The 22861-nt window shown below is 30.2% G+C and overlaps 11 protein-coding genes across 11 annotated transcripts; 6 read left to right on the forward strand and 5 right to left on the reverse strand.

Annotated features, from left to right (window-relative positions):
* Positions 1–32: 32 nt before the first annotated feature.
* PWA37_004864 (uncharacterized protein) lies at positions 33–1235 on the forward strand (the record flags this gene model as incomplete). Its single annotated transcript, XM_064861334.1, has 1 exon — positions 33–1235. One exon carries the CDS (start codon positions 33–35, stop codon positions 1233–1235), a length of 1203 nt encoding a protein of 400 aa, XP_064717011.1.
* Positions 1236–1752: 517 nt separating this feature from the next.
* BUD8 (Bud8p) lies at positions 1753–2472 on the forward strand (the record flags this gene model as incomplete). The annotated part of the gene is made up of 1 exon (XM_064861335.1): positions 1753–2472. One exon carries the CDS (start codon positions 1753–1755, stop codon positions 2470–2472), a length of 720 nt encoding a protein of 239 aa, XP_064717012.1.
* A 324-nt stretch (positions 2473–2796) lies between these two features.
* Positions 2797–3798, reverse strand: TAL1 (sedoheptulose-7-phosphate:D-glyceraldehyde-3-phosphate transaldolase TAL1; the record flags this gene model as incomplete). Its single annotated transcript, XM_064861336.1, has 1 exon — positions 2797–3798. One exon carries the CDS (start codon positions 3796–3798, stop codon positions 2797–2799), a length of 1002 nt encoding a protein of 333 aa, XP_064717013.1.
* A 2184-nt stretch (positions 3799–5982) lies between these two features.
* On the reverse strand, positions 5983–7167 carry ILV5 (ketol-acid reductoisomerase; the record flags this gene model as incomplete). The annotated part of the gene is made up of 1 exon (XM_064861337.1): positions 5983–7167. The coding sequence occupies one exon, from the start codon at positions 7165–7167 to the stop codon at positions 5983–5985; it is 1185 nt and encodes a 394-aa protein (XP_064717014.1).
* Positions 7168–9332: 2165 nt separating this feature from the next.
* On the forward strand, positions 9333–9968 carry ATG33 (Atg33p; the record flags this gene model as incomplete). The annotated part of the gene is made up of 1 exon (XM_064861338.1): positions 9333–9968. The coding sequence occupies one exon, from the start codon at positions 9333–9335 to the stop codon at positions 9966–9968; it is 636 nt and encodes a 211-aa protein (XP_064717015.1).
* An 841-nt stretch (positions 9969–10809) lies between these two features.
* GSR1 (Gsr1p) lies at positions 10810–11430 on the forward strand (the record flags this gene model as incomplete). The annotated part of the gene is made up of 1 exon (XM_064861339.1): positions 10810–11430. One exon carries the CDS (start codon positions 10810–10812, stop codon positions 11428–11430), a length of 621 nt encoding a protein of 206 aa, XP_064717016.1.
* A 161-nt stretch (positions 11431–11591) lies between these two features.
* On the reverse strand, positions 11592–12443 carry PWA37_004870 (uncharacterized protein; the record flags this gene model as incomplete). The annotated part of the gene is made up of 1 exon (XM_064861340.1): positions 11592–12443. The coding sequence occupies one exon, from the start codon at positions 12441–12443 to the stop codon at positions 11592–11594; it is 852 nt and encodes a 283-aa protein (XP_064717017.1).
* Positions 12444–13059: 616 nt separating this feature from the next.
* HER2 (glutamyl-tRNA(Gln) amidotransferase subunit HER2) lies at positions 13060–14502 on the forward strand (the record flags this gene model as incomplete). The annotated part of the gene is made up of 1 exon (XM_064861341.1): positions 13060–14502. One exon carries the CDS (start codon positions 13060–13062, stop codon positions 14500–14502), a length of 1443 nt encoding a protein of 480 aa, XP_064717018.1.
* Positions 14503–14630: 128 nt separating this feature from the next.
* Positions 14631–15196, reverse strand: GOT1 (Got1p; the record flags this gene model as incomplete). The annotated part of the gene is made up of 2 exons (XM_064861342.1): positions 14631–15025; positions 15175–15196. 2 exons carry the CDS (start codon positions 15194–15196, stop codon positions 14631–14633), a joined length of 417 nt encoding a protein of 138 aa, XP_064717019.1.
* A 640-nt stretch (positions 15197–15836) lies between these two features.
* ZRG8 (Zrg8p) lies at positions 15837–19022 on the forward strand (the record flags this gene model as incomplete). Its single annotated transcript, XM_064861343.1, has 1 exon — positions 15837–19022. The coding sequence occupies one exon, from the start codon at positions 15837–15839 to the stop codon at positions 19020–19022; it is 3186 nt and encodes a 1061-aa protein (XP_064717020.1).
* A 309-nt stretch (positions 19023–19331) lies between these two features.
* FIR1 (Fir1p) lies at positions 19332–22328 on the reverse strand (the record flags this gene model as incomplete). Its single annotated transcript, XM_064861344.1, has 1 exon — positions 19332–22328. One exon carries the CDS (start codon positions 22326–22328, stop codon positions 19332–19334), a length of 2997 nt encoding a protein of 998 aa, XP_064717021.1.
* Between the last annotated feature and the right edge of the window lie 533 nt (positions 22329–22861).

Raw genomic sequence — 22861 nt, forward strand, 5'->3', positions numbered from 1 at the left:
AACAATCCACTCATTTTTATTTTAAATTTTAGATGACCTCCAACTCTTCTTCATATTCTTATAGTTCTAAACCATATTTTTCAGAGGATGATTCTGCTGAATTTTCGCGAAATATTATTAATAATAGCAATACGATTCAAAATCCCTATAGGACTTCTTTATTTATCGAAGAATCCCCTGATTCAAATAGACGAACGATAAATGGTGCCCAATTAAATATTGTAAATCGCACAAGTACGCATAGTTTTATGGTCTTCATTGATGACTCTGTCTATGGAAATATACCATCTTCATCAGCATCATTATGGTCAGAGGTTAATTCCAGTAGTAGCAATGCCAATATAGCTAGCCAAAACAACAAATCAGATAAACCTTCCGAAAACATCACTTTTAGGGTGACAAATCCAACGAATACGCATGATAACGTTTCCTTTGTTAACAGCAATTCCTCAAACTCTGCATCTCCTACTGTTAATACGAATTCATCATATTCTTCAAATATTCATGCATCAAATTTCAGTCAAATACCTACTATTAATAAAGAGTTGCCAGTTATACCGAGACAAAAGAAAGATGGTCTTTTATTACGACGAAAAGTCACACCAGAATCAATGAATACAGGAGATACAGAATATTTCGAAACAAATGAGTTCATAACATCTACTAATAATATTAATGAAGATGATGTTCAATTATTTTCAACAAGTACAAAAAATGTAGCTTTTAATGTCACAAATGATAGAAATAATACTTATAGCATAAATGAAAATTCAACCGATTCAATTGATACTCAAAATACAGAAATTTTAGATACCCGTATAAGAAACTCTCATTCACTTCTTCCAACTATTCGTGATAGTGTAAGAACTTTGTCTACTATTGTGCTCACTCAAAATCGTGATTCATCAATAACTACTAAAGGAAATAAAAAAATATTAAACCCAATTAATCAAAATGATGAAGTAAATGGTATCTCAATGCAAGAGGAAACATCATTAAAAGGACAAACTTCAACTCAAAATAGAACCCCTCCATTCATCACCAAGACCTCTTCAAACCTCTCAAATTATATTTCTTCAAGGAATAATCCTCAAATAAATATTTCATCTACAGAAGTCAATCAAATAAGTAGTATGGAACCCTCATATTCTTCTATATTCCAGTATGATGATTATAATGATACTATTGAACCCGATGTTGAGCAAGCAGTTAAACTTTTGAAAAAAAGAAGTTAAAACTAGTACACCAAAGGTCAATTATGTTCACTCTAAAAGGGATTCAAGTGACATTTTCATACCAGAGAATAAAAAGGGAGGAGAAGAGGAAGAAGAAGAACTAACAGATAAGGATAATATATCAATTAATTCCAGAAGTTCAAGTATTAAGTTCATTCCACACGAATTAAAAATACCTAGTAGGCTGTCTATTTCACAACCACAAACACCGATAATTGCTGCTTCTGAATCACATGTACCAAGATCACCATCTTTAATTAATAAATTTTTAGTGACCTCTTCATCTAAGAGCAAAGGATCACCTACATTCCCGCCGTATAATTTACATAAACGTAATGTATCATTAACAAATCATGCTACTGTAACTCCTTTATATGGCTCAATTTCCTTTAATACAAAAATTCCATCAACTAGTTCTGTCCATTCAACAACTATACCAAAAGTGCAAGTCTTACAAAGTGTATCGGGACCAAGCCGATGGAAACCAAGTCCTAAAACTGAGAACCACATAGTCTCTATGCTAGGTTCTAATGAATTTAAAAACCCAATTAAAAAATTATCATTTCATGAAAACATGAGAGACAGCTTACAAGAATCCACTTCCATACAACATCATAATATAACCAATATAGAATCATTGCAACGTTTAGAATCAGATAATATTATCCATGAAATGTCAACCTTGAGAAATGATTTATCTAAAAATTTCACTACTATAAGTCCTCAACAGACAAATATTATACTGTCTTTGCCTACTAGAGAAAATACATTCTATAATGCAACTAAGGAAATACCCGAAAACACAACGGTGGGTTACAATAATGATGCAGAAGATATAAATACTGATAAAACCAATAACCTTCTTAATAATGACACTACCGAGTGTCCAATATATATTCAACATATAGATTTACCATCAATTCATTCATTTGATTCACAAAGTTATAAATTTTGGGAGATTTATTCAATTCAACGTATGATATCGTTACTTATTGTTTGCTTTATTTTTCCACCCTTGTTCTTCATGATATATATGGGATCTACCTGTGGTATAGATGACTATAGATTGATGAAATTAATATTAAATAAAGAACATCGTATTGGCTTGTTTCGTGGATTCCTTTGGGACATCGATTTGAATTGGGTACGTACTTTATCATTGTTATTAGGATGTGTTGAGTTAATAATTATACTTGCATCTGTTGGAATTGGGTTTGGTGTGGGACTTACAAGATAATTCACTTACTCAAAGTTAGTATATATATATATATATATGTGTGTGTGTGTGTATGTTTGTGTATTTGTGTGTCTCTTTCTCTGCAAATAAAATTTCTATAAAGATACACGCAATATATGTCAATAAACAGAGTAAATGAAAGAGGTAGAGAAGGATTGAAAGAGAGAGACAAATAGAACAAATCATAATAAAACACGTAACATATTCATTACTTATAATATATTGGATCGTTAACTATAGAAAATTTTACATAATAGTATGATATATAATGTATGGAAAAGAAAAGTGAAAAATGACGTGAGATATAATGATCTATCAACAGGTTCAAGCGAGGATTTTTTCTTCAACAATCTTGAACAAAGTCTTGATATCGGCAGAGAATTTTCTAATACCTTCTGCCAATTTTTCAGTAGCCATAGCATCTTCATTCAAATCGAATCTGAAAGCAGCTTCGTCATTGACATAAGAGATCTTTTCATCACCATCCTTCTTAGCTTGTTCAACAGTTAGTAAAGTTGGGACTGGCTCGTTAGATTCTAATAATTCATTTAATAAACCTGGAGAAATAGTTAAGTAATCGACACCAGCTAAGGCCTTGATTTCACCAGTATTTCTGAAGGAGGCACCCATAACAATGGTGTTATAACCGTGTTTTTTGTAGTAGTTGTAAATTCTTCTAACGGACTTGACACCTGGATCAGTTTCTGGAGTGTAAGTTTCACCAGTCTTGGCTTTGAACCAATCCATAATTCTACCAACGAATGGAGAGATTAGAGTGACATTAGCCTCGGCACAAGCGACAGCTTGAACGAAGGAGAATAATAAAGTTAAGTTACAGTGGACACCATACTCAGCTTCCAATTCTCTGGCAGCTTGGATACCTTCCCAAGTGGAAGCAATCTTAATTAGAACTCTTTCCCTAGAGATACCGACTTCTTCGTACAAATTGATGATCTCAAGGGCTTTCTTGATAGTGGCATCCTTGTCAAAGGAAAGTCTAGCATCCACCTCGGTGGAGACTCTACCTGGAACGATTTTCAATATCTCTTTACCGAATTCAACTAATAGTCTATCAACGGCAATTTCAACTTTTTCTTCCGTGGTATTTCCATGTTCTTTACCGTATTCAACAGCATTGTCAATTAATTTGGCATAGGTATCGATTTTAGCTGCAGCTAAGATCAAAGATGGATTAGTGGTAGCATCTTGTGGGGTGAATTTAGCAATGGATTCGAAATCACCAGTGTCTGCAACCACAACAGTACCAGAAGCTTTTAATTGATCTAAGGAAGAACCAATCTTTTGTTTCTTTTGAGCTGGAGCCATATTGTTTATTTATTTACTTATTTATTTATTTATTTTAATCTAATGTAGTTTTTGTGTATATATATATATCTCAATTAAGTTATAAAAGAGTATGTAATATAGGAATAGTCAGGACATAAAGATCAAGTAGCGAGTACGACAAGAAATTTGGATAAAGTATATATATATATGTGTGTGTGTATACGTGTATAGAAATGAGACAATTGGAGAAAGGGCAAATAGAAGAGTAAATTTACTGAATGGTGTGAACAAAAAAGATCTATTAATGAACAAGAGAAAATGCTCTATTACTATCAAAAAGGGAATAATCTTTATGATGAATATGAGATAATAAACCACCACCAGCACCACCACAATACTAGCATTATTGTTAAAATAATAATAGTGATTAGCAAAATGAACCCGATTAAAGAAAGAGTCGGTGTTACAAATGATAATAGTAATAATAATAATAATAGTAGTAGTATTAGTAGTTCAAGCGAAAAAAATAATAAGAAAGGAAGTAAAAGAAAAAAGGACATGGAAAATTAGTCAGACATTTTTCGTATTTTATTTTTCCATTCATTATGAACAGAGAAACATTAAGCAAATATCACTTTTTTCTTTGGTTAGACAGTTCAGTCGAGTCGAGAAAATATTACTAAGGCAAAATGCCTCGAGAACGGAATTTTTTACAAAAAAAAAAAAACAAAGAAAATATTAACATTGGGAAATCCTCAAAGAATTATTTTGGAGAACAAAAACAACACACCAACCGGGATTATATTCCCCAACCGACATACAATTAGGGTTGGATGAGCATCGTTTCAAAATTTTACCATTATAAGTTAGGGTAATGGCAAACAACTATCTTATAAGAAAATTGTCAATACGAAAATAAGATGAATGAAAAATATTACGTAAATGTGAAAGCTTTCATTTCTAGGAATCGCCAAATGGGTGGTATGAGTAAAATAAGGTTTTAATCAAAAAGAAAAAGAAGATATTTTTGCTTAAAATTTTCCTTCTGGAGGTGGGATCTTTCTTCTTTTCTTGCGTGATTCGAAACTAATGGCGGACACAAGAATGGGGAGCAAGAGGAAGAAGAAGGAATCTCTTTTTATTTTTGTTTTTATCTTCTTTTTTTTTTTTTCTTTTTTCGTTTTCATTTGTTTTAATATTTTTCTAATTTTTGATAAAAAAAGTGCATTGCTTTCTCGAAAATGAAATTTTTTTAAGATTAAAAAAAAAAAAAAGAAAAGAAGAAGAAGAAAAAAAGGGGAGTAATACTATTGGAAAGCATACGTTTATTTTGTTTTATTCTATTTATTTACTTCTTTCTATTAAATATATAATTGATGGTAAAATAATATATCACTTATCAATAAGTTTCACATATCCGAACGGACAACCAATGTTCTAGCCAAACTATTCAATATAATCATGATGTGTTGGATATTGGTAGCGAAGTTTTTATAATATATATAAAAATTAAGGATCACGTCTTGTCAAGTCCAAGGGATGAAGTTAACAACAAACTTTTTTGAAAATAATATAGTGAACGATAACATTCTATCCTTATTAACCAATTTACTGATATTTGAATATTTCATAGCCAGTATACTAATAAAAATGTCCCTTGTTGATAGTAATTTGTAAATGGGAACCTTGTACTGAATGCTTCTTCTATATCTTATCAAACCACAATAATTATAAATAAATTAACAGAGAAAGAGTTCCCCTTAAAGGATCCAATTACTAATAGGTTTATTCATTAAAAACTCTATATAAAGTTTAAATACAAATAAATAAATAAATAAATAAGTATGGTATATGCGATATTATGATAAGTATCATTATTGTCAATTCAATTGACTAAAGAATAATATAAATACACACCTCAATTTAATAAAATTAAAAGAGATGAAAAAAAACAACAACAATAAAGGAATAGATTAGTACTATGACACATATTATGATTTTTGATTTTAAAAATCAAAAAAAAAAAAAACATTTAAGGAATAAAAAGAATTTATAAGACACACACACATAAATAAAAAAAAAGATAAAAAAATAAAAAATAAAAATAAAATGGAATAAAAATGAATCGAATTGAATTAAATGAAATGAAATGAGATGAAATGAGTTATGTGAATTAAATTTAAAATTTTATTATTTATTATTTATTTTTCCATATTCCTAAACTTAATTGTTTTCTGGTCTTAACTTTCTAACTTCTTTACCGACCTTCCAGATTTCCATGTTTCTGATAGTTTCTAATTCAGCTTCCAATTTTTCTCTGTAGTCTGGTTGAGAGTTGAATTCTAAGGATCTCTTGGTTTCGTTACCATTCTTAGTAGAAGCATATAGGTCTTGGAAGACTGGTTTCAAAGTATCCTTGAAGATTGGGTACCAGTCTAAAGCACCTCTTCTAGCAGTAGTGGAACAAGCATCGTACATGTAGTCCATACCGTACTTACCGATCAATGGGTACAAGGATTGAGTAGCTTCTTCAACGGTTTCATTGAAAGCTTCAGATGGAGAGTGACCGTTTTCTCTTAAGACTTCGTATTGGGCTAAGAACATACCGTGGATACCACCCATCAAACAACCTCTTTCACCGTACAAGTCGGAGTTGACTTCCTTTTCGAAGGTGGTTTGGTACACGTAACCAGAACCGATAGCGACAGCTAAAGCTTGAGACTTTTCGTGGGCTTTACCAGTAACATCGTTCCAGACGGCGTAAGAAGAGTTAATACCACGACCTTCCTTGAATAAAGATCTAACAGTTCTACCAGAACCCTTTGGAGCAACTAAGATAACATCCATGTCCTTTGGTGGGACAACATGAGTTAGATCAGAGAACACTGGAGAGAAACCGTGGGAGAAGTATAAAGTTTGGTTCTTGTTTAATAATGGTTTGATGGTGGACCAGGTTTCAGATTGAGCAGCGTCTGATAATAAGTTCATAACATAGGTACCTTTCTTAATAGCTTCTTCAACTTCGAATAAGTTTTCACCTGGAACCCAACCATCTTCAATGGCAGCCTTCCAAGAAGCACCGTTCTTACGAACACCAATGATGACATTTAAACCGTTGTCTCTTAAGTTCAAACCTTGACCGTAACCTTGAGAACCGTAACCAATCAAGGCGAAAGTATCGTTTTTGAAGTAGTCCAATAATTTTTCTCTTGGCCAGTCAGCTCTTTCATAAACAGTTTCAACGGTACCACCGAAGTTAATTTGCTTGATACCACGAGTAGGAATGATTGGCTTAACAAATCTAGCAGTTGGCTTAGTAGCAATAACCTTAGTAGCTAAAGCAAAAGTTCTCTTGGAAGTGATAACACGAGAGTTAGCAATCAATCTAGCAGCTTGAGTTCTCAACATTATGTATGTATATATATATATATATGTGTGTGTGTGATACGTGTATTTATATGTACACCAAAGAATTTGTAGAGTTTTGGGGATGTATATCTATATTAGAGGGAAGGCAAGAAAAGAAGGGGAAAAGCAAAAAAATAAAAAGCTTTGTAACAAGGACAAAGTCGATAAGTAATTTACTTTGTAAACATTCACGATTACATATACATATATATATACGTGTGTGTGTATTTATATATATTTCTATTTCTAAAAGTTTATCGTTAATTTTTCATCAAAAAAAAAAAAAAATTCAGGAAAAAATAAAAAAAAAATTACACAAAATAGACAAAGGAGAATGGACTGAGATTATTTTGTGAGTCACCACCACACATCAATAATAAGAGAAACGATAATAATGAAAATAATATAATAACAAAACAAAATAGTGATTGATAGTAGTTAATAGTAGTAATAGTAGTAGAATCAAAAGAAAGAAAGAAAGAACGACAAAAAAGAAAAGCAGTATCATAATAATGGTGAATTTTCCTACGCTTTTTTTTTCTTTAGTCCGTTTCCGCTTCATTAAACCATTTCTTTTCTGCGTCGTGAAATAGAACAAAAAACCACATTCCGTTAATTCGGATTTTTCTTTTTTGGCATCCAACTTACAAATTCCGCTTATTTTATTGTAAAAAAAAAATAAAATAAAAACAAAAAATTGACTCCCTCCTGCCTCCAAACACCCCGGCCCCCCTTCAATTTTTTGTCAACTTTTACATTTCTTCATTTTACCGTTCTTACTTTCGTCACATGAGATACCCTAGGTGTAATAAAAACAAAAAGAGAAAAAGAAAAAACAAATTGAGTAACTACCTCCTTTCTCTCCTCCCAACCCTCTATTTTTCTGTTCAGTCTTTTTTGTTTTTCAAGGCAATGACCTAACTAGCTAATTATTTTCTAAAAAAAAAAACAAATAGATATTTCATATTTTAGTTATTTTGTTTCAGTCCGCTAGGATCACCTTCCAGGATCTTGAATCTTGGTAATACAAGGCGGGGCAGAAGGTATGCTAATGAATCGGAGCGGTACCGGCCACTTTTCAATGGATTACAAAAACAAACAAACAAACAAATAAATAAATAAATAAATAAAGTTCTACCGATTCTCTCTGTTCACAAAACTATTTCATGCGTTCTATTAACTTAAAAAGAGAAAGTCTTAATTTAAAGTCTTTATTTTTATCTTTATTTTTAATTTTTTTTTTTTGGAAAGAAACTGGTATAGTCCTACAATAATATAGAAAAAGAAAAATTATCGTCTGAGTCATATCCTCCACTGCATATTCTCAATAAAACTTTGATAATCACCTTTTTTTTATTTAAGAATTGACAGATAAATCGGGTCAAGAATTACGATCCTTAGAACTTTATTCTCTAGTGAAGATGAAAAAGAAGTCCCATTTCTAGGTATGACACACCATTCTAGATACTTGCTAATATGAAAGAAAAAATATACATGTATGTATATGCATATGTATGTATGTAAATATTGCTAGGAAATCTGTTAAACCATGTTTGGCAAAGAAAAAAAAATAAAAAAAATGTGATCACTGGAATAATAATCAGCCCTGTGTGTTTTTTAGGGGTTGTTATGTTCTTACATTTGATTCACGGAAGTTTTTTCATGTTTTATTTATTTATTTATTTATTTATTTATTTATTTATTTATTTATTTATTTATTTTCCTTCTCTAAAACGTAAAATAAACAAAAGACAAAAAGGGGACGAGAGAAGAAGGGAACATTAGAATGTGAATTTTTATTCTTGCTTTTTGTTTTTAGTGTTTTGCTTTTTTTGCTCTCATTGTATCATTTGTATTGTTGTTGCATATTAAATCTACAATTTATATATAACAACCTTATCTGTAGAGATTCTGTATATATTACGTTCATGTTTATTTTTTTTCTTTGCTTTTCTTCTTTTTTTTTTCGATTATTAAATATCATACAGGTGAATTAAAGAAACATAAGTTAAAATAAAATATAAAGTGAAATAAATCCATCTGAATATAATTGGAGGGAAGGAAAAAGGAAAAAAAAAAGAAAATAATAGCATACAAAGAAACTACAAACAAATCAAAACAAATCAAAACATATACATATACATATACACATACATATATTAAACATGTCTCTTTGTTTAGGTATTACTAAAACTATAGCTATATCATCACTTGGGTTATATGCAGGTGTATTGTCCGCGTCCACTATATTATCATTCAATAAACACACATCGATAATTTTATCTAACCTAGACATTATTAATAAAGCACAAATAAAACAAATTATCAATAAGATTTTCCAGTTTGGCAACGTTATCGGTGGCCTATCCACTACATTTTTTGGTTTAAGTTATTTTGGCGCACCGGTCCATTGGAAACATCCCTACCTTCTATATGGAATGCTGATTGCTCCAATATCAAATCTTTATTTGTATTATTTAAAAGGATCAATTGAACATGAATTGAGAGTACAATCAATTGACAATAAAAAGGATCTAACTAGTACTGATCCCAAACCCATTCAAATCACCGAAGACAACGATTCTAACACATCCCCTACTTCATCCACAAATGAATCTATTGTGGATTTGGGCCAAAATGGATCACAATCACCATCTACTGAATCTAATGTTGAGGTATTAGAAAGAACAAGATCGTTTTGTAATTCAATTGGGACAGGACTATTATTGACTACCACAATATCGGTTGTCGGACTTGTGCAATCCGTCATGGGTGTCTATGGGGAAGGTAATTTCACCTAGAGAATATCCATTCCCTTCTATCTATCTTCTACCATTCTTTCCTTCTCTACTTTTTTTCTTTTTATTTTATTTTATTTCATCTTATTTTTTTTTTCAATTCTTTATGAAATACTATTCTTTAATTCTTTTCTTTTTTTCTGATTTGTAAATATCATCAACAACATCATAATATATATATATATATATATATATTAATACATGGGCCAACAATGTCATTTTGTTTAATTTGCTGATTTATTAAAAAGTTAAATGCTATAATAGCCATACCTTCAAAAAAAAAAAAAAACAAAAAAAAAAAAACGGGGATTTAGTTTTTTGTTTCTCCATTTCTCAAGACATAAAGAAAAAATTACTTTTTCCTTTGTTTTTCTTTTGTTTCCTTTTTTTTTGTTTTTTTGTTGTTGTTTTGGCGTCTCTTTTTTCTCGAAGGCTTTTAAACAATTTTGCTCTTTTGATTTTTTCTCCTTATTTTTTTTTTTTCTTTGTTTGTTTGTTTGTTTATTATTTCTAAATTTAAATTTATCAGAAAACAAAATCAAAAAAAAAATAAAATAAGATAAAATGAAATGAATATTCAAATAGTAATGGTATGTACTTATTGGTTAAGGTAACACTACTTGATCTGCAGTCTTTCCTATTTTCTTCCCCCAGTATTCTTGCCTTAAATAATTAAGTAACTATACATATACATACATTTACACACACACAAACACATATATATATTGTTCAGTTCAACGTAGTAAGAAAAAAAAAATCAAGCAAGGTTGTGTTCGGTAATATCAGATATTTTATTGGAAGAACAAAATATAAGTAATCAAATAAAAATAAACAGAAAGTTATTATGAAACATTTTAGAAGAAAATCTGGGGTATCCAACCACAGTGGTAGCAGTGATGAAAAACGCCATTCAAAAGTAGAAGTGACAAAGGAAGATATGGCAAGATTAAAAGTCCGTACAGCATCAGTGGCAGATCCAATCTTGGAAGCTGTGCAAGAAGCACAGCCTTTCGAACAAGCTGCAGACACATTCCATGATAACATGAATAGACAGTCCTATTTCTCAGTAGGTGAAGACGGTCAACAGCAACTTCTAAGAGACGTCTTCGGCCAACCCATCACCATACCTGACGTATCTAATCCAACTAGATCTCGTGATGAAAGACCTTTGGATACTATCAGATCCTTCGAATACGCTGTCTCCGGCGACCCGACCTGGGCTCAGCAGCTAGAGACACCACAATATGGGTTCCATGTAAGACCAGAATTTATTAATTATTTTAGCACTAATATCAATAATATTCAACCAATGTACGATGAACAAGGTAATATCATTCAGACTCAACAACAGGCACCTGTAATGATGATGGGTGAACAACCTGTGTATCAACCTCCTGTTCATAATGATTTAGAGAATGGGAAGAAGAAAAAGAAAAGAAACTTCTTTGGTAGAAAGAAGAAATAAAATAATTTAATTCAAATAAAATTCATATAAATCTAATAAATATATATATATATATATATATATATATTTATCATGTATACTATGTTTTTCTCTTTATCTTTTTTTTTTCTTTTTCTTTTTCTTTTTTTTGTTTTGACTTTTATTTAATTATTTACCTCTAACTAGTCGTTAGATCCAAGTTTCTTATCAATTTTATCCAATAATTCAATCCATTTATTTTGTTGTGCTATTAAAATTTCAATCTTATTGTCCCACTTTTGCAACCTTAGATTGTTTTCAATCATATCATCGTAGATGGAACTATAACTTTCTAATCTTGTTATTATATGATCCATATATGGAGAATATTTATTGATTTTTTCAAATGATTCAACTATATTTATATCATCTTTGTCTCTATTATCTCGAATATTTATGTTTATGTTTTTATTACCCCCTTCTTCTTTATTCAATTGATTTTTAATGAATTTTAAGTGAGCATATAATTTGTTTATCCTCGATATAATGTTTAAAGTTGGGTCATTATTCAAATCGGTGTCTGGATCATTGTCAAATCCAATGGACTCCTCTAAAACCGATAATCTTTGTTCTAGCTTTGTCAATCTTTGCATAGTGACATAATCGAATAAATCACTGTTTTCCCTAATTTCTGTTGTTGTATCTATATAATCATTCATATTATCAATCTCCGGACTATTATCATGATCATTTTTAACATTATGATATACATCGTGGATCTTTTTATATAATGTTACTATTTGATTATATCTTCTTAAAGAAGATTCTGATTTATCTCCTAGATCCAAAGATAATAATTCCCTCTCTATACTATCTAATTTAAATTTTATATCATTAGAAGGGTTAATATTTTTTTCTTTATTTTTCAAACATCTCATCTCTTTAATTTTATTAGATACCCCATTTTTACTTTCATAAACAATAATATCACCACCTTCGACCTCACCACCATCGTCGTATCCACATATATCTTCTTCAGTTAATTCAATCTGCATTTTTCAAAGTATTATAATAATAAAATTAATAACAGTTTCCATCATCTAACAATAATCTTATTAAATATCATTATCTGTGTTGTTCCCATACATTTTCAAAGGTTTTTGGCACACCAATAATGGCTTCAATGGTTTATATATTCATCCCACAACTTTCCCACACACACAGACACACAAACTCTCTTTCTCCTTTTCTCTTTCTCTCTTTCTTTCTTTATCGACAAAAGTAATAGGTTTTTGAACATTTGATTCTTTAATCACAGGATTACGGAACCTAGAGAATCCGCCATCGGAATTGCTATTTTCCGCATCTGTAACATTCTTTTCACATTCTTCTTATGCGCTATTTTATTTTTTTTTTTTTTGAAACATCCTAAAAAAAAAAAGCGAACTGGTAAAAGGAAATGAAGTCTAGAGAAATTTGAATTAAACATCTAGATTGACTAATTGGGAGTTAATAATATGAACATATACAAATATATATATACATGTGTGTTTGTGTTTTGATGTAAAATTTTCATGTATCAATTGAGTTAATAACAAAGATATCGAAAAATAATCTGAAAAGCACGTTCTCTATTTGTCTATCTATCTATTTGTATATATATATATATGAATGAATAAGGCACAATTAATTAATAATATTTTCTTATCTATTAAGAATAACAATGAACAATCGCTATTGAAGAAAGGGTCCCAAATTTTGACATATTCATTAAAAGACAATATATGTGTTTCTGATACAAATGAAAATACAACATGTAATTCATTTATGTTATCTAATTATAAATCACCATTTAATGCCACCATATATGAAATTCTTTCCAAACAAACTAATTTGAAATATATTGGTAAGACAAGGTTGGATGAATTTGCTATGGGATCTATGGGTATTAATGATCCTTTGAAATTAAATCTAAATGATGTATTGAATCCCTTGTTTCCTGACTGCGTACCTGGTGGATCATCATCTGGTGCTGCTGCTAGTGTATCATCTAATATGGTAGATTTTGCTATTGGAACTGATACAGGTGGTAGCATCAGATTACCTGCAGCATGGTGTAGTACTATGGGCTTTAAGCCTTCTTATGGTAAAATATCAAGGTATGGTGTTATAGACATGGCACAATCTTTGGATACAGTAGGTATACTTTCAAATGATATCAATATTATTAAATATATATTCCGGCTATTGGATAAATACGACCCAAAAGATACTACATCGTTACCAGAGAAATTTAGATCGAAAAGTGGTCAAGATCCAAAGATGAATACAAGAGAATGGAAAATTGGTATCCCAAAAGAAATTTTTATTGATTTATGTGATCCTGAGGTTTGGTCTCACTTTAAAATTATATTGGCAAATTTGTTTAAATCTGTTCCACAGGTGTCATTATATCCGGTATCCATTCCATCATGGAAATTGTCGTTACCCATATATTATACTCTGTGTCCCTCAGAAGTGGCATCTAATATGGCTAGGTATGATGGGATTAGGTATGGATCAAGAGAAAGTGACGATTTTGAAACACAAAATCAAGGTGGAGACACGGAAAATGATATAATCCTATTTGCAAGTTCTAGATCTAAACATTTGGGTAAAGAAGTGAAAAGGAGGATTGTATTGGGTAATTATACCCTGTCATCAGATTCGTATAAAAATAATTACATGAAAGCGCAAAAGTTAAGAATGAGATTAATTGATGAATTTAATACAATTTTCCGATTGCCTAATATATTATTGTCTAATCAAGAATATGAAAATGATGAAAAAGATGGAGTAGATTTCTTATTGGTACCTACTAATTTAACTAAACCTCCAAAATTAGTAGACATTTTGAATAATAAGAACCAAGGTAAAGAGAACCCGATTATGGATTATATAAATGATTTTTTTACAGTACCCATGTCTCTTGCAGGGCTACCAACTATATCGATCCCAATGTGTAAAAAATCATCATTAGGTTTACAGATAGTGGGACAGTACGGCGATGATTATAATCTATTAGACTTTTCAAAACACATTATAATAAATTCTGATGTTCTCATAACTATATAAGATCATAATTGCTTCATTTTGTTCTTTCTTTTTCTTCACGTATAAATATAAGGGTAATGAAATTGCATATATGTTATATATATATATATTCTATATCATATTATTTGTCTTTTTTACTAGTGTTATTTTTATACAGGCAAAACTGATACTCCTGCAATTCTGTCGACAATTGGTGCCACTGCAGGATGAGATAAGATAGGACCAATGATAGGTAATGACCTTAAAAACTGGACCACTATACCGAAAAAGTCACCAAATAAACCAAAGATCCCCACAGTTTCCACAATAAATCCAATAAAAGTCCATTTCGCAAGAATCAGAAGAATTCCAGAAATAAAACATAAAGAACCACGTCTCTTTGTTGGTCTAGTGAAAAAAATAGTAGTTTTATGTAATCCGATAATTAACACCACACCGATGAGAAATAGAATATTGCCTAGAGCTAGTAACGCTCTATCAAAGAAGGTGAGAATACCAAAAAAAAAGAAACCAACTCCACCAAAAGTGAATGCAACACCAAATTCTACATTAAATATAAATTATCATGTACAGATACCACATATATGCATATAAAATTAGAAAAGCAATTGATAATTTGTTAGTAAAAGAAAATATTGTACATAAAGAAATTCTCTTTTATGACATAAAAAAATGATGATAATATTAACATACTTTGAGCTTCACTTAGCCACATTAGTTGTTTGTTTTTAGTTAATATTTTTTATGTATGTATTCCTTTATCTATTAATACAATTTTGAAGTAATTTTACTTATTTTGAATTAAGTTACTTATTCAAAACTAGAATCCGAGTTCGATTCAATATTTTCTTAAAAGGTCTCTCTAGTACAGTTCTCTGTTCTTAAATGCAGAATGAAACTTCCTGGTAACAACAGAAAACCTTACAGTATTAATTGATAGCTTATAACGAATGTTTTTTTATGTATACAACACGTTGACAGTTGTTTAGAGTTTGCCTTGAACATTTTAATCTTACGTTTAGAATTTTGTTTCTATTTTTTTTTTTTTTAGTGTTGACTTTTAGAACTTTTGTAGGTTTTCGATTTGATGGAAGAGCACAGATAAAAGAATTTGTAAAAGAATATCTAGAGGTTGATATTGAGAGAGTTCGTTAATTAGTAGCTGATACATGATAGCAAAGTGTTTCGTGGAGGGTGGGTAGAATTGGTATAAATGATTCTATTTGTAAATAAGTCATTTCTATTTATTTCTATTTGATTGATAATACTTATTTTTAATAAATATATATAGCAGGAAGGAAACAATTTATAATAAAAGATTGAAAAAGGATTAGTATTATCTTCTTTTTAATGAAATGAAATCTTTTATTAGATCACATAGACATTCCAATTCAGTAGAAAATGATCATAGTATATCGAAACATACTTCTGTTACTTTCACGAATACTTCGGTTACAAATTTTCAAGATAATTTGGATTTTTCTAACACTCCCAAGAAAATAAGCTCACAAGAATTTAATACCCCACCACCTTCGGTTTATAATTTACATCGCTCATCACCATCAAAGCACTCTCCCACTTTTGAATCTTTTCATAAATTGGCTAACAAAACACATAAATTGTTTAAGAAAAATTCTATTTCTAATTTACGTTCTAGTCTCGATTTAACTAGTAATACTAATGCTAGTAGCAAAATTAACAACGAATTATTTAACCACAAAAGTAAAAATCGGATATCCTTATCCTCACTTTCGGGTTCTGACAAATATAGCAACGATGTTGATAATATACCAGTAATTAAAGGTACAATAGTACATTCGTGGGGATCTTCCAACAACAGACCTAGTGTTGATAATAATAACAATCTCAGCATGACTATCTCGAACAACAGTAAGAATGTGAAGTTTAATGATACCAGCTCAGAAGATCATGTTATATATTTAAATGCGTCTAATAATGATAACAATGAATCGTCGATAAAGGATAGTAGTAATGTTGGAAATCTAAGTCCACCTGTAAAAATATCAGGAAGACCATCTATTATTTCTGATGAAACCGAAAAAAATTATTGTAATAAAGATCAATTGAACGTTAAGTTTATACAGTATTCTACTTGTAAGAAATCAGATGACTTAAGAGATGTACCAAATGAATTAAATATTCCAAAAGTGCGATCAGTCCATGTTTCAAAAGAACAAAAATATAAAAATAGAAAAGCTCGAATTCATTCAAATGAGGATTTGTTATCTTTACAAACTGTTATTAAAGATGATAGAGGATATAATGATAGATTAACTCAAAAGTCAGATATCTCATTGGTTAAAAACGATTCGGCGATTCCAAGTATTATAATTCAAAAACCAATAATATCAGATAAGTCAATAGTGCTAGAGGATAACAGAGCTAATGATAGAGAAAGCGAAAGTGAGGAAGAAAATGAAAGTGATGTTTCAGAATTTTCTTTTGAATATTCTCGTCTTAATGGAAGAACATCATCTGTAAAATATTATTCTAAACCAGAGGATGAGGAAGCAGCAATAAATAACGGGACAGTATATATTAATGATATCTATGAGGATGAAAATTTTGATGAAGATATGAATTATGATGATGGAGATGATATGGACGATATAAATTACAGTTTCTATGACTTGACTGACAATAATACAGATCACATTGGACTAAATAACAATTACGAAAGTAATAATAATGTAGAGGTTCCTAACAAAAAATCAGTAACCTTGAAAAAACCCATAACAAAGTATAGTGACTTATTTGATGAAACTTCCAGTGATAATGATGAATATATGGATGATATAACTTTTAAAGACGAGAAATACATAAATAATATATCCATCATACAACCAGTTATTGAAGCAGGTCATAAAGTGAATAGCTATAATGATTTATTTGATATATCTGATAGTGATGATATTGAAAATGATAATAGATACAATGGTGATACAGTAATGAAAGACAATAATGAATCTAGGAACACACAACAAAGTAATGGCTGTATTAATCTATTTAATGGTATCTCTAAAAATGATTATGTAAATAGGGATGATAATCCTCTAATGGGCTATGAATCGATAAAGAATAATTATTTTCTTAGCAAAAATGATAATGTTGAACAAATATGTGTTAATTCAAAAAAAACAAAAGTAAATAATATGCAAGCCGAATCAATACCAACAAGTAATCACCAGCTTCGGTCATTTGATGATTTATTTCATATTTCTGATGAAGAAGAGAAAGGAAATGCTGAAATGCCAAATGAGGGTAATGACAAAATAATAACTGAATCGTCGCAGAGCGGCTCATGTTGTGTTATAGAAGATCAAGAAAAAACACTTATGATCAACAGTGATACACCATTAATACTAGAAGATTCTAAGATTCTAAAAAGTTTTGAACCTAAAGAGAATACTGGTAAAAATATTACCAAATATAGTGATCTATTTGATCTATCAGATGATGATGATGCGATAGATTCTGCGGAAGATGTTGCATTTTATGTAAATCAAGAATCATTGTTAAATTCCCCAATTAATTCTATTTCCGATGATCGTGAAATGAGAACTTATTTGTCCAATGCCAGTAATTTATGGGATAGAAACCAAACTCCAAAATTACCTTTATCGATAACTACTAATATTAATTCTCAATTATTAAGTGTTAAACCAATAAAGAAACCATTTGATAGATCTTACAAAAGTTCCTCTGTACTAGCAGATGATTATAATGACGAAACTGATACCGAAAATGAATCATTAACTCCTCTAACATCTCATTTAGATATACCATCACCTCTTAACTCAAGACAGTTTACTCCAATTAAGAACATCCTGTTATCCCCTATTGTAAGCAAAAGCAAAAATACTTCTGTTCAGGCATCCGGTAATATAGTGTCTTCACAGCCTTTACCACCTACAGCTAGATCTAACGTACTAAAATATCATGACTTAAATTCTAACTTGGATTCGGAAGTCCCAGGATTGACAAGTACGTTATATTTTATTGATGAAGCCGAAGAAGATGAATATAATAATAATAACAAGGACAAACATGATTTTGAAGAGGATGGTTATACTTATGACTTGGATGAAATTAATAAAGTTCCAGAAGATTTTGAGTTCTCAGAAGAGGAAGTCGCTAGAAGTAGATCAAGACATTTGCGGACTACTTTTGGTTCACCTTTAAGTTTCCGCCGAATTCATAGTTATTATTCAAAACCAATAGGTGTACCTCGAGGAAACACACCATTGAATAATAGAATAGAAATTAACAATAAGACTGTTACCTTTTTTAATCGAAATTGGTCCAATAATGCTACGAATAATCTTAGTGTTCTGAATTACGGGAGTGTTGAAAGTAGAACACCTCCTTCGAGGTCACCTTTAACATCTCCGTCAAAGATGGATAAAAATAACTCAAAAAATTTTTCTAAACTATCCCCTATAAATGCGATTAACAGTCAGTACTCTTTAAGTCCCATTCAAGAATCATCGTCAGTAGCAAATTCACCAGAAAGAATATAGAATCAACTACTTGATAATAAAGTAGGTAGATTAAGCCAAAATTGAATTTTCATAAGACGTTTAATACATTATATAGCATATTTCTGATATACATATATGTTAATTGTGTTGTAATAATATTATTTTAAATATTCATTTAAACTATCTAACAATTATATTTGTATTTTATAAGAAATGGCAAGTTTGTTTATTAAATTGTTTTGTGTAAACTTTATTACTTGTAAAACGTTAAGAAAACTTCATATGAGAATATAGATATATAAGAATGATTATAAAATTATTGATTATTATAGAAAATTTTTCATTAACTTAAAGGTTAGTTTTGGACGATGGACTAACACCTGCTAATTCAAAGATAGTCTGTTTTGCCTTCATAGCAGTATTTTCGCACATTTCTAATAAGTCAGTGTAATGTTCTATTTGTTCTTTTCTTGTATTCGAGTTATATTTGATTTTTGGAGAGCTTTTATAGTTTTTTGCCAGTAATTTAGCTGAGTTCTCTTTGTGATTATTTGTTAACATGTTTTCATGGCTATTGTTAGGTGTATTGCGATGTCTGTATTTGTCTTTAATGGTATAATTATTATTATGCATGTCACTGTCATCATCAAGAATAATTACATCAACTATTCGACCATCCTTTTGTCTTTCTCTAACCACCCTATAGGAATCGTTAAAAATATTTGCCTTATTATTAGAGGAATTAGAGTCTATATTATGGGCAATAATATCGTTATTTGAGATTTCTGTTGCAACTGTTGTTTGCGTTAGCTGTGAGATTTTAGAAAATTGTGAATTAACACTAGATGATTGATTACTTCCTGGATTTGAAAGTTGTCTCCTTGGCGATAATAGATTATAGGATTTTTGTTTCTTAGAAACTTCGTCTGTGTGGATATTCGGTATAAGGTTTTCGTTTTTGATAGGTGTTAAAAAGGATTGAAAAGAGGATAAAGGTTTTATAGGAGATTGAAACTTATGTCCTGATACAGAATTATTATTAGAATTAGGTGAGTTGAAGCCAATGGTCTCAGGTGAAATTATTATATTACTTACTAATTGATTATTTTGTACCGCTTTCTTATCCTTTTTTCCAGTTGATTCTCTTAATCTTAAAGAAGATCTTCTTGGAGCTGTTGGTTCTTTTTCAGGTGGGGTTGAGGTGGCATTAAATGGTAATGAAGGGGTAGGTGGAAGATTCTCTACATCTAGAAATTTTTGTGGAGTTATGAAATCCATACTATGAATACTTCTACTTCTTTTATGGGAATGACCAATTCTGTTATTGGGAGATAAGTGTGATGCTAGTAATTTTTGTCTTCTTTTTTCAACTTGTGTATTATCTTGTGGGGTCCTGTGATAATCATTATCTGTATATTGGTTTTGATGTTGAATGTTGGAATTACTATTGTTATTATGATTATTTTTTTGATAGCTTTGTTTCACAGGTGTCTTCGGCTGTTGGGACAATAATGGAGGAAATTTAAATGATGTATCCAATTGTCCATAACTTCTTGAGTTATTAATAGGAGAAACTATCGCTTTATTCTGATAGAGTGGTTCAAATTGGTCAAAAAATTTTAACGAGCTATTAGTGTTACTTGTTGATGTAAAAGATTGTAATGTACTGTTTGGTGTACTCAGTAATATATCATCTAGATCTGGTATAATGATCGATTTAGACGGTGTTGCTAAGATGGCTAATGATTCACTTGTATAGTCATCTGTATTAACAGATTTATTATTGTTTTTATTGGGTATATGTTCATTAATTGGAGATAAAGTGTTGGTAGGTGAATTATATTCGTCAATCATTTTACTTAATCTTGAATGGTCAGGAAGAGAATATTTACAGATCTTTTCAGAAGATTGTTGATTTAGTAGTACATTATCAATATGTTGTGTATTTTTTGATGGTGGTAGTAGATTAGATTTTGTTGTTTTTTCCTTTAATTGATGGTTTGTATCATTATTTTTAAGAGTCCTTTGAGTTTGAGGGATAGAAGGAAGAGGAGGAAGAATTTTAGGATCAATTTTATTTGATTTTTCTTTATGATTTATGGTGTTGTCTTTTTGCTTTTTTAAATTTCTGAGTTGACGTTTAAGATTTACATTTGCTTCACCATCAATCCCCAACAAACTATCGGGATCTATTGTATTGGCATCAAAAGATATATTATATGTCATAGACGGTATTGAACTAGTTGATACTAGAGAATCACTTAATATTTCACTTGACAATGTATCTCCCTCTTCTTTGTTGATACTTGACAAAGATAAAGAATTATCGTCTTCTTCATTATAGACACTATATGATTCACCATCATAGATTAAACTATTTCTTTTTTTATGTTGGTTTTTTGGTGACAAGAATGGTGGTAAAGATATCTCTAATGGAATTGGTACATTATGTTTATTAATTGGTGAATCAGAAGCTAAATATAAACTAGTTGACTTAATTGGAGTTTTTAATGTCGGATTGCTGTTATTGAATGATGGATAATTTAGAGGAGAAACTTGACTTATTTGAGAATCATTGAATTTAGAATTAGTGAGGTTGCCAACGGAGAATGAAGAATCATTTGGATCATTAAAAGAATTAAATTCACTTAGAGTTTGAGAGATAATGGACTGTAAGGACTTTGATCTGTGATGACCTTTATTTGAATTTGATATGTTATTGCTTATTATTGGATTATGGTTTAGAGACGTTTCATCCATTGATTTCGTCTTTTGATGCGATTTATTGTGGCTTCTAGTATGATGAAAATTCCATATCTCTTCTGGTACATTAACCATCACTTTTGATTGTAAATCTACTAGATGACCTTCAATACCCATTCGTGCCAATAGCTTTATATTCTCATTATGTTTATTTATCGTTGTGTTTTCATTTATAGACGATGGTATGATGGGTTGGGACTCTGAATCACTCAGATCTCTGGGAAATACGATTTTATTAGGAGATGCATTAACTAATCTACCAGAACCACTGCTTGTATCAAAGGTACTATCACTATCATAATCATTATTATTCATATTATTACAATCATTGTTACTAGCAGGTATGGAAAATCTAACTTGCCCCTTTGGTGAATTTATTCCTGAAGATGATTTATATTTTGTCATTACTGTTTCATCATATAGCTGGTCACTTATTTTTATATCAGGTTGATGATTTGTCAGTATAGTGTGATCTGAATTTGATTGAAAGGGTAAAGATGGAATGGTATCCATAGGAAACCCAACTTTTCCATATTTACTAGATATTTTCTTGAATGCTAAATTGTTGTCCAATCTGGACATTTCTTTTATAATGTAATAAAATCAAATGGTAAACCCTTTTTTTTATGCGTGTTTGGATGTAAGTATCTGGGACGATATCTGGCTAATTTCATACACGAAAGAAATAAAAAAAATCAAAAGAGCTGTAGTAAACTGGAGATGATTTATTAGTATGTAGTAAATATTCCCATATAATAGCAATAAAGCTAATGAGTATGTCTTTTTATTTTTCCTATTTTTTTTTTCATTTTTGATATTTAGAGTTTATTCCTTGAGAAGATTGGATTGTAAATATGTTCGAGCTGTTTACAAGTAGTAATCCAAAAAAAAAATTACAATGGAGGCTGTCTCTTTTGGGTAAAAATGTAAACAAATAAAAATTCTAAAAAGGAAATCTGAAGGCCTTTGATAGATCTGACATGCTATTTACCTGAATAGGAAATAGTGTCTTTAAAAGAAAAAGAATTTCACATAACTCATAAAGCAACATAAGAAGTCAGTATATGGAATGTCTTGGTTTATAGTTGAATTGCTATTAAGATTAGCAATAATGT

The sequence above is a fragment of the Arxiozyma heterogenica genome (assembly GCF_036370985.1).
Source record: "Arxiozyma heterogenica strain weizmannii chromosome Unknown scaffold_7, whole genome shotgun sequence".
NCBI lineage: Eukaryota > Fungi > Ascomycota > Saccharomycetes > Saccharomycetales > Saccharomycetaceae > Arxiozyma > Arxiozyma heterogenica.